The sequence below is a fragment of the Radiomyces spectabilis genome (genome assembly GCF_025331425.1).
Source record: "Radiomyces spectabilis strain NRRL 2753 chromosome Unknown BYT42scaffold_6, whole genome shotgun sequence".
NCBI lineage: Eukaryota > Fungi > Mucoromycota > Mucoromycetes > Mucorales > Radiomycetaceae > Radiomyces > Radiomyces spectabilis.
In genome coordinates this window covers 509,447-525,006 of record NW_026251931.1, presented here as the reverse complement: position 1 = coordinate 525,006, position 15,560 = coordinate 509,447, and the positions used below count along the sequence as shown (strand labels likewise).

Genomic DNA, 15,560 nt, shown 5'->3' with positions numbered 1-15,560 from the left:
AATGAAGAACGACTGCGCCATGTGCATGAGAGATGAGCATGGCATGAGCAGGGACCACCGATAACGTCTTGAAGGTATTCGAGGGTGGTATCGCCATTGTAGAGACCTTGCGTAAGTAGAACCATGTTTGAAGCGGTGTCGTTCTTTGAGAAGAGAGAGAGAGAAAGCGAATAAAGAAGAGAGGACGGGGCCTTTTTTTTTATCTTTTTCCACATGAAACGCAAAAGAACCCCTTATGTTAAAACCCCGCAGCGACTGCACTTAGATCATGATGACGCGTTTGTTGCCTCAAGGTGCCTTGCTTTTAACCATCTGAGCGTGTCATCACGCGCCTTTGATGGGAGTAGAAAAAAGTTCGTGTTTGTTTATGTGGTTTATCAACGTCTGGCAAGCCAAATATCGTGCTTTAAAGTTCTGTAGCTGGTTCATGCCAATTTTTTGTGCGGCGAAATTTTTACTGCGACATTTTCCACCAAAAATTTTTTCTAAGGCACCACATCAAAAAAAAGAAAAAGCTCCTCTCTTTCATACAAGCTAGTAGAGACTCAAACCCATTCTCCAGCATAAAACCTTACGAATCTGTATTTTAGGCTTTGATCCCTGCGTAAGGGTATGGGAGAAATTTGAAGTAGCAAGAGAAATACGCTATAGGACATGCTCGCATGCATCGTTATGCGATATGCCAGCTCAAAATAATGCTGATTTGTTTGGTGCTCGCCATTCTATTAGAGCTCATGGAATCGCATGAACCACTCAGTTATCGTTTCTAAAGCTTTAGAATCAATGGTGTGCACTACATTGTTCATCAGCCACTCCATAAAGAGACGATCATGGTTGAAAAGGACCTCCATGTGACTATGATTCTAAGTGAATTGATGATAATTTATGAGAGAATGATTATTAAAAAAAATTGTTACTCAGGAACATGAGAGAAAAGATAGGAAACGGATTCACCGTTGTGAGTTCTAATAAAAATTATCATTAGCTGGTTTCACCCGAGTCAACCCACTCTCAACTTTACCTGCGGATCGCTTCGGCCAATGTAGGAGAAATGTCAATAATATCAAGCTTGGGGCAAATAGCCTAACATAGCAAAATGTAAGTACGTGGGTCTCCATCCAAAATGTGTAGGTGAAATAAAGGCTCCTTACCATTTTATCGTGATGAGGAATGGTGTTGGTGACGACGAGCTTCTCTATTACGGATTCGTTGATCACTTTGATGGCTTTACCGGACAGAATGCCATGAGCGACGATGGCATAGACTTTCTCAGCGCCATTTTCCACTAGCGTTTTAGCCGCCAAGCCAAGTGTGCCACACGTATCCGCCATATCATCTACCAAAATCGCAATCTTGTTCTGGACATCTCCCACTAGTACCATACGAGACACTTCATTGGCCTTCTTGCGTTCTTTGTGAATCAGAGCAAAGTCAAGATTTAATCGGTCCGCAATCGATGTGGCACTAATGGACAAGGCAGGACAACCGCATTAGCCCAACATATCGGAATCACTCTTCCCCATCTCGGTTGGTCATCATCGACTTACCGCTTAGCGCCGCCAGCGTCGGGAGAAACAATGATGGCATTGGTCCAATTAGGGATTTTGGTGGAGATATACTTTACCATGGACGGTTCACAGTATAAATTGTCGACGGGAATATTGAAGAAGCCTTGAATTTGGGATGCGTGGAGATCCATGGTGATGACATGGTTGGCGCCGGCCACGGTCAACATATTGGCGGTCAATTTGGCGGTGATGGGAGCGCGGCTCTTGTCCTTCTTATCCTGACGAGCATAGGGAAAACAAGGAATGACGGCCGTAATACGACGAGCCGAAGCAGTTTTGCATGCATTGATTAAAATCAATAGTTCCATCAAGTTGTCGTTGATTTCGCCACAACCGGACTGGATAATAAAGACATCTTCGTCACGCACTGACTCACCCACCGTCACAGAGGTCTCTTGGTTGGAATATTTCATCACCGTCGCCTTGGCTAAATCAATACCAATACGCTTGGCCACCAGGCTCGCCAACTCGGGATGCGAATTGCCAGTGAAGATCTTGATCGAATTATCAGACATGACGGTTTTACGTTCAAATGAATGTGCGAAGTGAATAAAGAAAAAGATAGGCAAAAAGGCTCCAATTAGGTAGAATCAAAGCCGCACACAATACAAAAAGGAGTAGAATATATTCGTTTGTAGAATAACAAAAAACAAAGGAAACCCTCTTTATCAAATGTGTGAAGGAAAGAAAGAAGCCGTATAGAATATTTGCAACCAAGAAAATGGTTTATACCTTTCTCAGCGTGGCCCGAAATGATAAAAAAAAAAAAGTCGTATCTCAGGAAATTCAATCCCCGTCTTTTTTTTTTTGTAGAATCAAAGCCGCACATAGTACAAAAAAGAGTAGAACTGTATTCGCAGATTTCCTAAATGAGCCAACTTTCTGGGCATACCTTAAAAGTTTTACATAGAGATACAATGTAATTGACATGCTGTCTACTGGAGTATGGAGAACCAAGTCATGAGGGCCACGCCATGAAAAAGTGGAGATCGGGATTTCAATGCTTATTCTCCACATTACGCAGATCTGTCGTAGAAGCACTCCATTGAACGATTATTCCATCGAAACGTGCGAGCCATAGTCTGCTAAATCTACCAAGTTAAATGAATATAAACAAGCATAATAAAACAGTGGAAACGGCTTTATGACGTTCAAGCTTACATCAGATCAAAATAGTAAATGTGGGGTAAATAAAAAATGGAACACGATGCCCGGGACCACGGGATCCTGGTGTCAACTGAGTCACAAACGGTCAAATAAATTTTTTCTTTTCCTTTTTTCTTTTGGTTGTCATAGCAAATCCCGACAATGACACTCTCAACAATAAGCCAGCCATATAATGTGAAGAGGGTCCCATGCTTCCACCGTTTCAAATGGCTTTCCATTCACCAGAAAGTAGCTGGACTAACTGTCATGGCTTTGTAACCTGACGAGCATGAGGTGTCTTCGGCCTTGTTCAGCCGATACATGGACCGATCCAAAGCCAGAAAATGTGGCAAGAATGCAGGTTGCACCTTGGTCTTAAATTGTCCAACTTGGCGAAAATGAAAAAACTTTAAAAAAGTAGCAGTGTTTGTAAAACCTGAGCGCTTTTTTCTTGCTAATGCCATACGCATTGGACTTGCTGCTGCAATGCTCACTCTCCAAGTAGATCCATCTGACCATAGATAGGACGGTGATGCTCCTTTTTCGCTTATTGCATACAAACCGTCTGGTGGCGGAGACTAGGCGCAGCCGATTTTTTTCGGAAGCGCTGGCATGGAGCTTGTCTGATTGGTGGATGTTTCCGCATGGACCCATGTGACAAAAATGCCTGTTTCGTGATCCCCATATTGCCACCGCGAGGCTTTGAGGGTGAACTAGGAAAGCTCTTTCGGGATCTTTTGCAAATATGTGTTGGCCAGATGATGAAAAATTTCTGATTACAGACTATGATATATTAAATGGGCCCTCCGGCACAATACAATTTTTCGTCTTCCTTAATTTTTGCTGCTGCTTCTACCGTTATGGGCGCGCCTGTTGCCGAAGCAACAGAATAAAGAAGTATCGAACAATGCCGAATGCAGCATAAAATAAACTGTGAGGTTTCACATTTACCACCGACTACAGCACAGTAGATAACAAATACATAAGGACATAATTGAGCCACTGCTATGGGTGTCCCGCCCAGAAGCCAGATTTCCACAACTGAATGTTTTATGTGATCTAGCATCTTTACCACTACTTTGTGACGAATGTGATTAGGTTAGTTAGCAATTAAAATCGAAAAGTCAATTTCATCTAAATGAAAAATATTTACATTGGACAGATACACTTTCATGTCCACACTGCAATGAAAAATGATTCAGTGACTTTTAACCTGAAGCGATATGATCACCTCGAGTTCTTTGATGAAGATCAACCATCGTAAAAGGGGCATTCAAGAACATCGCTGGCGGGATTCACCATAATTACTTACAAAGATATTAATCGCACAGAACAGTCCAATTGAATAGAGTAACCAAGTCCGCACTCGTTAGTATAACCTATTTTGCCCTCAACTCGTTATATTTTACCAGCTTCACAGATCACAAATGGAATCTTGATTGACGCGAGCCTAAGTGAATCTCGGAATCGACTATCAGGTCGCCAGTTCTTCGTTTTGTCGATTGACAATTATGTTGTAAAATAGATCTACGACAATGTGTTTAGTAGAGAGTATAAAAGCATCATCGTGAGAAAAAAGATACTTATCTGAGGGATAACTGACCCTTATTGCCGTTGCTTTTCGCTCACGGCAATGAAGGCCTGAATAAATGCAAATAATAAATGACCGCAGCCACTGCTTGGTTGAAAATAACATGGATAATCAAGCAAAATTTGCTCTTCAATATTCAACAAGCGAATTTGGTTGTGCATGATTTTGAGTCATCATTTCATCCCTTGTGCCCGCAGATCCCCAAAAATGGATCATCCGTAGATGGATCCATATCGATGGAAACCCCCGATCAATTCGTCATCCCATCCTTACAATTGCTGAACCCAGTTGCGAGGTCCCGGGAAAAGGATTCCGTCAAGCAGTCGTTTAGACGTCTTACCAACAGCGCTCTGCCTGCACCCACGTGCCACCATACATGGTTCCCTAGTCCAAGCCTGAGCAAAACGACGGGCCCTGAATCAGCCATCGCAACTTGAGTCACTTCTTCTTCCGGTGGATCCTTCGGCCAAGTGCTACCATTCACAAGAAAACAACTCGGTATCATCCAAGCACTCATTATCCGTAGTTTCATAGCCCCAGATATATTTACCCTTGCACAGTTTCGTCGGTAACTTGATTCCCCATGTCTTCGCGGATGCTCAAACGCTCGTTAAAGGGTATGATATCAGTAAGTAACCATTCATAAAAATGCTACTTATTGTCAACGTATCTGTTTCTTCCTTTGCGCATTATCATGGAAGCGGAGCCTATAGAGTAGTGTAGTAAGTAATTTCGAATAAAATCTGAGTAATAAAGATACTTAGCAATATCGGTACGGAAGGTGCACATCTTGTCTTCGTCGGAAAATAAGCCTTCGCGGGACCAAGCCCGCAAGCGGTACCTACCAGAGTTCAAATGGTGTAATATCAGTAAGTACCCATTCAAAAAAAAAAAAAAAAAATCATTCAATGTATGTTATCTTATCTTTTGTATTCATGCGGCGTACTTTTTGAACAGGGAACCTAATAGTGCAGTGAGTAATTCGAAATAAAAATTTGAATAACGGTGATACTTTACTTTGTTGATGCAATGACGAACCAAGTACCTATGACAAGAAGTAGTGAGTAAATCTGAAAGAAGACCAATTTCCCCAGAAGACTTAGCTGGTTACTCTCGCTTCGGATCGTTCCACCGCCGGATCGAAGCTGTTAAAAAAAAAAAAGGGTTAGTAACATCCCTACAAAATCACAAAGGTTAGTACCCCAACCTACAAAAAAAAGGGTTAGTCACACCCCTACAAAACTACAAAGATTAGTACCCCCAATCCCCTCAGGACACTTTTGGATCGGATCAATTGTAGTAATCCAATCTCTATAGCCCAACAACCTAACACTGAACATAGACACGACATTATTGTTAATCACGAGCTTTCATTTGTGCCTTCTCCTTACCCTGTAATTTTGACCGAGCGTGCCACACGATTATGGCCTGGCTCCACTTTCCCGGACCCTAGCCTCTCAAGGCGCGCTTGTGGTGTGGCCACTCCAGGCCCTGGCTGGAAAAAGTGCCCACCCATTTGGACTTGCCTAGCCTCCCTGTAGCCCAAGCCCACGTCAAACCCCACCTGCCGCCCCAGACCGCACCGGTTGCTGCCGGTAAACAGCGGATACTCTTGCCGGCAGGACTACTCCAATGGCAAAATCACTTGCTTCTTTTAACAAACGCCAGGTTGCCGTCGCTGCTTTTGGTCATCATGGTGATGGGGGGAAAGGCTGCCTTTTCTCTTTTTGCCTTTCCCCCCTGCTTCATGGTACCGCACAAAAAGTGCGGTTTTTTAACAAACAGCGGCAGGCCTGGCGCTTCGTGGTGGGGCAGCCTATACCGGTTGAGCATCCGCATTCGACAGCGGTTGGTGCGATCAAAAGACGGACGACAGGCGGGCCGACGTAAGATAGGGCTACAGGTATGGCATCGTCGGCAAGCCCGGGGACCTGGAGTTCTTGCTGAGCTACACCGCGCCTCGGTGCTGAGAGGCATCATCGAAATCCCGTACTCATGAACCACCAGAAGAGACTGACCAGGAGAAGCCGAAAAACAACTCGCGAAACAAAGGGAAGAGGACGGTCGACTCAAAAGCTTCGATCCCCTTCCCAGCCACCCACTGTGCCTCTTTGGTTCAGGTGGACACCCACCTGGGACCCGCTTCCCATCGTTCCCATTGTCATTTGTTTTCTTTTTTTTTTGGTTCTTTTTTTTTATTGTTTTGTTTTTCTTCAACTTTTTTTGTTTTTGGCATCATAATACATCTTTGGGAACGACGGTACAACGGGTCCTACTGCGTGCTCTGTCGCAATGTCAGGCATGAGAGTGTTGCGGGGGGGGGGGAGGTGGATCGGCGCCGTTTTGGTTTGAATATGGTCCCCTCGGATGCAGTCCAACGGCGCTGATCATCACGGTGGACACCAGTCGTCGGAAATTATTGAGCTGGCCCTGACATTGCTAAGAGACACGCGGCAAACGACTTGCTGATCCTTGGCGACACCAGATCTAGAAACATAGATAAAATATAGATTAATACCAAAAGTCCTCCGTAAAGGCCAGCCCAACTCTTACCTTGTCCTTACTGATTCAGGCTTCATTCGGCGACATTGGTTGTGTGTCGGCGACCGCCGTGGAAATGTTGTGCCCAGTCCGGGGTGCCAACAGGCGCGATGAGCTAATTGGCATAAGTGCTCGGGTTGTGTAGCTGCGCCGCCCGTAATCTTTTGCTGTGGATAGGTGTTCATATTGATCCATGGTTTGATGGTAGCATGGAGAACATAGTTTGCGCGACGGTACGGGAGTTTCTTGTATACAATGATGGTGTCATGGAGGGAAACCCCTCCGCGAATCGTTCATTCGTGTGATAGGGTCAATAGGCGACAGGGTCAGTTGTCGGTGTTGGTCCATGAACTGGAGATCCATACATGAAAGTTGGTCGTGATATTATTCGACAGCAGACGTGAACAATTGATGATAAGGATCTCAGTCCTGGACCCGCCGTTCATTGGCGATCTCACAGGTTGGATGAATCTGTTTGGCTTCCCAATAGGCGGTTGCTGTGGATGTTTGGTCGTTGAAGGTTAGGGCTCCCATGATGGGTTTTTCGGCGTACCACCAGATGGAGGACACTCCAGCATTATAGCGTGAGGAATATCTCCTGGACCTTTCTGCGTTGTACATCTGGATCGTAAAGCGATGACCCGGGATCACGCACCGAAAATCAGTAAATACCAGGTCAGTAGGACCCAGGACCGTATTCAACGATTGATACACCTGCAATTTTACTGCCTGTGAGTCCTGGACGAGGTCGACAGCTTGTGGATGTTGAGGCTGTTGGCGAAAATTGTTTCAAGATAATCTTGTACTAAACAAAAATACAATATCATCTCATTTCCAAATTTTAAGAACCACACGCAAAATTCATAATCGTCTCTCCATCTCTGTATTTTCCTATTTTTGTTCGATGCCTACTAATATTCAGTTTTCGCATTTTTTCTTCACGATTGTCTTGGTGCTTCGGTTTTTTTTTTTTTTTTTTGTTTTACTCTGATTTTACCGCCTCCCACAATCAGGATGCTGATGGCTTGTAGTACTCGGATGACCGCCAAGGTTATCAATCAGCTGTAAACATGGGGATTCTCTCCACCATGTTCCCTGGTTTGGGTTCTCTTGTAAAGGCGTTTTATTACTCAGATGTACTCAATTTTTTCATGGGTTTTCGACTCTTGACAAGCAACCGTCTTGGCGCGTCGAATGAGGTGGCCGTCATTGCTCAACTCCTTGGCCAGCCTGTGCAGGCGCACACATATGTCGGAAGCTTGCAGCGAAAGAAGAATTTCAAGAACTAATTGCCAGTGTCTGATCGCGTAACCAGAGCAACCAACCGGTTGTATTATCTACTCCGTCAGAATACCTTGTGCGAACGGTCATCTATTAAGATAGGTTACTATGGAGTATTCCTAATACAACGTTGTATTTACGAAACTATTTTTATATTGTGGCCACATCTTTGAACTGCTGTACTGGCTCAAACGGTCTCGGTCGGCAAAGATATCTGTCGGCAAGCGTTCAATATCGGGACTCTTATAAGCGCGCCGTATTATACAGGAGTTTTGTGCATAGTAAGCTGTGGTTCATAACATCCCACTCTCAGAGGGTTTTAATCTATTTAACATTGATACCTTGGAGACCAGCTGGAGAATCGATAGGGTGCACGGCCTTTTCTCGGCTGTCTACAATCGCCACAAACGACAGCTGGTCTCATTCAACTGCCGATAGCTTCAATATTAAGAAGCTGCCAGCCTAGTCTGGAACCTACAGGCAGCAATTAACCCTTAATACTGGATACCTCAAAGGGATTCAAGGAGAATACAGCAGCATTATCTGAATTAAACGGGCTTCGTGACCTGGTAGTACAAACCAAGAGAAAGCTCGAAGGCTGAAAGCTTCATCAGAAACAAATGAATAAAGTTACCTTACCGTTTTTATTTAACCTATGGGTGACAAACGATTCTGCCTTCAAAGATCCCTTTCTTCGTGTAGACATCGTTGGAAGAACGATAGTGAATGTCTAAATCAACCCTTCACAGTCTTTACGATCTGTGAGTCGATCGTCAGCTTTCACCGGTGTTCTTTTAACACCTGCTTTTTTATTTTCAAGCAAAACTCTTTGACTAGATTTAAAAATAGTGAATAGGGTCGTCAATACAGTACGTACAGGCATCTGCAAAGAAAGTTCTTTATCGGCTTTGGCCTATGAATAGATACATTATTCATAGTAGTGTAATGGCACGTCATCTTTGGCCTCTCCATGCACCCTCACCGCGGAATCCCCGCTCCCTGTCTCGATCACCAAGAAAAGCAGCACGCCTGGTTGGCCACATTCCTACATCCTTACTGGACACGCAGACTCCGATCTTCAGCAATAGATTCTGGCCCACCTCCATCGTGTCGTCGTCTCTGATCTCTCACCTCAACCATACATTCGTTTGTCCTCTCTGCTCGCCTCCTATCTCCAAATTTAGCGTGGCTCCCTTAACTCATTCTTCTTTCGACTTACTTTTTTCTCTGTCTTCAAGTACAGAGATTTTTAGGTTTTCTTTTACGATATTTCATTCGAGCTGACTGGAGCGGAGATCCTCATTCGAAAACCACGTTCATTGGTCGTAAAAAATAAAGCGCAACTTTATTAAAAAAAAAAGTCCATGTGGCACAGATAAGTAATGCGATTCGGTGCGGCAAGTTGTTATCCAGAGATGGAGTTTTTTCAGACACGACCCGCTTGGCGGATTTTGCGCATGTGTGATTGGCTGGGCTATATTGATTGGAGTGCATTGGAAAATGATGAGCGTATTTCTCGAGAGGTTTTTCATTGGCTGATTTATCCGAATGCAACCATAAGCCAATGAAAGGTTCATGCTTTGGAGTGGGCCGGTGGGAAACCTGATCATCAGGGCTCCGAAGGCTCTCCCTTCCTGGACTATATAAAGCCGGTGTGGGATGCTGCGTTTTGCCGACTTTGCCAAAGTCTAAAAGACTCAAAAAAGGACCTCTTTATTTCTTTCCTTAACCCATATACTTTATCATGAGCGACCTCAACTGGTGCACCTATTGTGACAATGCCATTAGTTCCTTTTCGGTAAGCTTTATTTTTTAGTTTTATGTTAAAGACGCTGTTATTATGCTGTGTGATGTGCCTTATAGCTCACCTTTTAGCATGGGATTTTCTAGAATTCACTCTACTGCAGTGAACAGTGCCTCAAAGCCGATGCGCTAAATCACCATCCTCTTCTCGGTTACGACTATGCCGAATTCAAAAACTTTCCTCGTTCATCTCCTATTGTGTCATCCACAACATCATCGTCCTGTTCCTCATCTCAGTCAAGTTCACCGCCCCTGTCTCCTATTCCAAACTACTCATTCTCACTCAGCAGTACATCCTCGTCCTCATCGCCTTCCCTACTCGAACTAGAAGCTGCATGGTCTATGAACAAACTACGAAAATCATCCATCACGTCATCTTCTACATTGCTTGCATCCCCAGTCGACCGTAGTAGTATCTTTTTTTGATCTGTAATTTCCATTTATTCCCCTTTTTTCAAATACCCATCATGTAAATATCCTCTTCCAAAAAAAAGTCTCCTCATTCCTTTTTTTGGGTATGCACGAAATTTAGCTTACTTTTTTTCCCAATGACATCATTGTCCATTTTTGTATTTTTAATCAGTGTGTGAGGGTCACCGACCGTCCCGGAAGCTTTTGGGATGGAATGGACTTGCAAGTCTTATGAATCGTCGTTTTTAGGAAATGGAAAACATGGAACAAGGGGGAAAACATCGTTTTCAAGCAGTGCCTAGAATTTTGGCTTGAATCGAGTACATCCAAGAGTGTCGCGTATCTTACTGAGATTACGGTTAAGCCTGCCCCTTTTCTCAAAAAAAAAAAAGAATGAGGGAACCGTTGCCGGGGCTGTGTAACAGGTCCCCCTCTCCATGAATATGACGTGATCCAACCGACGACGAAACATTTCCAATTCATGCTTTGGTCGAATTTTCAAAGCGCGACCTGGCAAACAAAAAAGGTTGATATGAAAAAAAAATCGCCGTCGACTTGCACGTTTTTTGTTGTTTAGCGCCAATTCATTAAAATAAATTTAGATACATGAGATGAATGTTATTGCATGGCTTGATAAAGACGCTCTAGCAACTATCCACCATGAGTTATCCGTTGGGACATAGCATACCACTATTGAAACTCTACAAGGTAGTTGCCACGTCAACTCGTCCATGACCGGAAGAGGGCGTGCTGTTCATCACTACCAAATTCAACGCTATTCCGTTTTTAAGGGAAACATGAAACCCGTAACCGGCTATTCTTTGGTATGGATCAATTTCAAGCGGTCTGGCCAGAAAAGCTGCCCCCGATCTTTTCAAAGACAGAAAAGGCAAAGTTTGTCTGACGTTTCTTAATTTCCATCGTCGAGATTGTTCGTCGTCACCATGAAAAATGTCCTAAATTTACTTGTGCTCCGTTTCATGAAAGGAATATGAAAATCGTCTGATAACGTTTCATGGTATTGAAATCGTGCTCTATTTCCAGTCATTTTTTTCTCCTGTTTGTATTTATTAAATTGCAGTGTACTGACGCCTACATTGCTTGTTGCATTAAAAGGGAACGATGTCCGTGCTGGGGTAGACGCCCAAAATATGACGGCGTGGTCCGCTGACATCAAATCTAAACAAGCCGTACAGCACTCCTGATGAGAGAGCACGTTCAGCAACCATAAAAATGGTGGGTAACACATACAACGTAAAATGTCTCTGTTCATCGTACAGTAAAATGCTTCCTTTTGCTATGGGAAGCTCATCGTCGTCGTATTGCCAAACCCGTATATTATCGTTCCAATCAAAATAATGTTATCAATGTCGATTGATACTTGATATAATCGTACTCGCTGAATGACATATTAAAAACAAAAACAGGATCATCTCTTCTGCATGGACTTTATTGGCCTGACTCGGGACCATCGGTTGTCAGATGTCCGTGACAAATGGGCCGAGATCGTCAAGGGGCTCAAACCCCCCAAAAAAAGAATCCAGACAAGAAGTAGGCTCTGGTCACCTTGGTGTGGGACTAACCGCCGAATTGACACTCGCCCCTATCACCTTTTCCAAGGGTGTCGGCGGGCTTCCTTTAATTTTGGTAAAATTTCTTGCAAGTGCCTTGTTACGCGCATCAAAAGTCATTCAAAACTTAGAGGCGTGGGTTTGATGAGTAGAGTATTAGGGGATACATCGGTGACCGTTGTTCGTGCATGTTTATGAGTACAATAAAAAAGAAAAAAGAAATGTAGTTTGGGTATCATTGAAAAAAAAAAAAAGCATATCAAAATAGGTGAGATTTCTACTTTAGTGAGGATTTCTTGGCCTTTTTGCGATCAAGCCGTTCCAGCCATTGCATGGATAGGGTAGGTACGACGGTATAAACGTCCTTGTCATATTTCTCGAGCAAGATTTTGCGCTTAATTTCTTGGTAAATGGCGTCGCATGAAGGCATATCAGACAAGTTGCTCGTCGTTAAGTGGGTGTGGTTGGAGCTAGGCGTACTCGTCGCCAGTGAAAACGGTAGCAGGTACCGAGAATTTCGTCGTTCAGCAAGCTCAAGTTCGGGATCATCCTCCTGGTTTTCTTCTAGTGAATGGTAAGACAGCATATCAAAGCTGTCGCGTTGCATGGAGTTACGCGGCGAGGTTACGGCGTTTGACATCACCAAATTGCTTAACGTTGGCACACTGGTTCGTCGTGCCGAGGATTTCATGGACTGTCTTCGAATCGAAGCCGCACTCCGTGTGCTGTCGGTTGATTGACGTCGGTCTTGCGTTTCGTCCACGAGCTGGATGACGTATTGTTCAATTTCTTCCGGTAATCGCGCTTCGCTGGTTTCGTACCGGTATCCCACCACGCATCGTTTGACTTGAACAGGATTCAACCTGTCAAACCCCTGGAGACTGTGCTTGAAGACAGCTAGGTCCGATAAACCTGACAGACACTGCAGAAGCTGCAGTAACTGAATCACCGGTTGAAGAGGATTGGCAGGATGCATCGGTAATTTGTTTTCCCTCGCCCATTCTTCGAGGGCCGACAGGTTCATACGAATTTGGAGGGCCTTGGAACGGCATAAATAGCGTTTGTTATTGAGGATAGCATTAAACGTTTCGCAGGATATAAAATGGAAGAACTGGGCCATCAACTGCTTGGCAATCACGGGATGGATTTCAAACGTGGTTAGCTGGGTATAGACAGACGAAAGCCATTGCTTTAATGAGCGCGGCGTCAGCTGCGACGTGCTGGAAGCACTGCTCCTTGGGGTGGGTGTGTCTGGTATCCGTTCGAGCGAAGATAATGAAGATCGTGGCCGACTGCGACGGAAAAATCGGTGCCAACTGTCGGCAAACTCGGTCGCTTCCATGATTGCCACTTGCTCATAATCGAAAATCACAGAATGAAGCATTTTGCTTATTTGTCGTTCACCATATACAACGATATGCATGTAGCACTCGGATATGATTTCGGCCAGCCGCATCTGTTCTTGACTAGTGACACCACTTAGACACAAATCCTTTTTAATATAACTGACAAGTCGACACATATTGGCCATCCAAAAACATAATGCATGTACATCACGTGCGGCAGCCTATAACCCATACTCTCAATTAAAAACCATTGCTATTGACATTGCATATGGGCGGTAGCACTGACCTTGATCACTTTGGTTACTTTGAGGATAGCGGCGTCAAGGAAATCGCGTAGTAGGTCCATTTCAGAGTAGTGACAAGCATATCGAGAACAGAGAAACAGGATATTCGCTGGTACCCACATATCTTGCTTCGTCACGGGCAGTTTCACATCGGTCGCACATTCCAGAATGTATGAAATATCCGTTTTTGAAAAGACAAACATTTGATCATGCCAGCAACGATCCCAATCAAACGTCAGAATGCTTTGGAAACTGGCTTTGCATTCGCTTAAATCCAATCCTTCTTCGTCTTCGTGTATCAGTGATGGTGGTGTGGTATCGAGTAATGGATCGTCGTGGTTACTGAACTCTTCCTTGCGATCGTGCTCTTGCTCGATCATGAATTGAGTGTACGGATCAAAGCCACATGGATGGTATCCTGTGGATTCGGGGCGGGAATTGGGGCTAGTGGATGGTCGTTTTACGCTATTGACTTTGGCTGTATGTCGCGGCGTCTTGATTTGTTGACGTCGATGTTGGCGCTGGCGTTGGCGTTTACATGATTCGCCTACCAAGCCCAAGAGATCACCATACTCTGCAAGGATCCAATCAGCGGCTGTGCATTCACTCTTCGATTGTATACGCGGTGACGCTCCGTGAGCCAATAGTAGTTGAATTGTGGTTTTCTGATGTCCAGCAGCTGCCCACATCAATGCTGTCCAACCCTCTAAGATGGGGCCAATGACGGGAGATCATTTAGTCAGTTCTGTGTTACTGCTTCCATTCTTTTGTGTCACAATTCACTTACTCGCATCCTGCATATTGACGTCCACTGACGCTCTCAACAACGGCTGAACGACGGAAATATGGCCAAAGTACGATGCGTACATTAACGGTGTCATGTCCGTATCAGGATCGCTTGTGTTGCTCATCACCGCAAAACTTGGATCGTCTTGCAATGCAGCCAGTTTAGTGAGGTTTCCGGTGCATGCAGCGCGGATTAATTCTTTATGCGCTCGTGATATTCCCTGAGCGTGGGTCGTACTATCAGCGCAGTATCCATGCTCCGCAGCTACGGGTGGTCTGTTGAGGACCGTTGATAGAAAAGGATCATTATCGTCCGGGCCCGTTGACGTTGACGACAGCGATGACAAGGACCATGTCGTTGACATGGACACTGACGATGATGTCGAACTTCGTGATGGTATGGTATCTTGCTGACAAGGCGCCAACGACGGTGTATGAGATGGTGGAGGTCGGTGACGAGGCGGTTCAGGAACCGACAATTGATTCAGCATGGCGCTGAATTCTTGAAAATTATCAGCAATTTTAGCCGAAAGTTCTTCTCGAGTCATAGCATCGGACCCTTTTGCCTGCCACGGTGGGACCGAGATGTTGGTGCGCTTGCGGCCAACCGCTGACAGAGCAGGAGACGAGTGTTCTTTCTTTTTGGGTATCGCTCCGTTTGTATCTATATGTAATATGGAGTACGGACGTTGATTGGCTAACATGCGCCGATGCGCCAAGGCGCTTATGGATGGATCTGTCATTATTATTGGCCAATTAGGCAAGTTGAAAGAGAAAAAAAAAGCCAGGAGAAGATGTGAAAAAGAGAAAATTAAAAAGAATCGCTGTAAAGATAAAAAGAAAATGAACAGGAATACAATCCATATTATATTACAGTGTTGTACGGCTGAGTTGCAACGATGGTAAAAAAAAAAAAAAAAAAAAAAAAAAAAAGGACGACAACGAAAAGGGAGATGGAGTCTTCTTCAGGGACTTGCATAATATTGGTTTTTTCCCATTGTCACCATGGCTTCATGGTTGAAGTTTATTATTCACCATCATTCATACCTGCTTCTGCACTGTTTTAATACACTAGGCTGCGCGGAGACCCATTCTTTTATCAGTTGATAATATACTTGTGCTTGTTTTAAGAATGACCGTTTTTTCTTTTTCTTTTTACAACCATGTGAAATAACAGAAATGATCCATGCTGTTAAAGGCTTTCTGCCATTTTAGGCTGATGAGTCGGGGAT

At 44.3% G+C, this 15,560-nt stretch overlaps 3 protein-coding genes across 3 annotated transcripts; 1 reads left to right on the top strand and 2 right to left on the bottom strand.

Moving 5' to 3' along the window:
• Positions 1–766: 766 nt before the first annotated feature.
• BYT42DRAFT_514409 (ribose-phosphate pyrophosphokinase 3) lies at positions 767–2,296 on the bottom strand. Its single transcript, XM_051565195.1, has 4 exons — positions 1,548–2,296; positions 1,152–1,464; positions 1,022–1,083; positions 767–965 (listed from the first exon to the last, which is right to left on the bottom strand). The coding sequence occupies exons 1-4, from the start codon at positions 2,081–2,083 to the stop codon at positions 914–916; spliced, it is 963 nt and encodes a 320-aa protein (XP_051423579.1). The 5' UTR covers positions 2,084–2,296; the 3' UTR covers positions 767–913.
• A 7,450-nt stretch (positions 2,297–9,746) lies between these two features.
• BYT42DRAFT_319536 (uncharacterized protein) lies at positions 9,747–10,433 on the top strand. Its single transcript, XM_051563004.1, has 2 exons — positions 9,747–9,925; positions 10,018–10,433. Exons 1-2 carry the CDS (start codon positions 9,872–9,874, stop codon positions 10,354–10,356), a joined length of 393 nt encoding a protein of 130 aa, XP_051423578.1. The 5' UTR covers positions 9,747–9,871; the 3' UTR covers positions 10,357–10,433.
• A 1,710-nt stretch (positions 10,434–12,143) lies between these two features.
• BYT42DRAFT_568102 (DIL domain-containing protein) lies at positions 12,144–15,241 on the bottom strand. Its single transcript, XM_051568139.1, has 4 exons — positions 14,330–15,241; positions 13,545–14,248; positions 12,340–13,479; positions 12,144–12,254 (listed from the first exon to the last, which is right to left on the bottom strand). Exons 1-4 carry the CDS (start codon positions 15,069–15,071, stop codon positions 12,195–12,197), a joined length of 2,646 nt encoding a protein of 881 aa, XP_051423577.1. The 5' UTR covers positions 15,072–15,241; the 3' UTR covers positions 12,144–12,194.
• Positions 15,242–15,560: the final 319 nt, after the last annotated feature.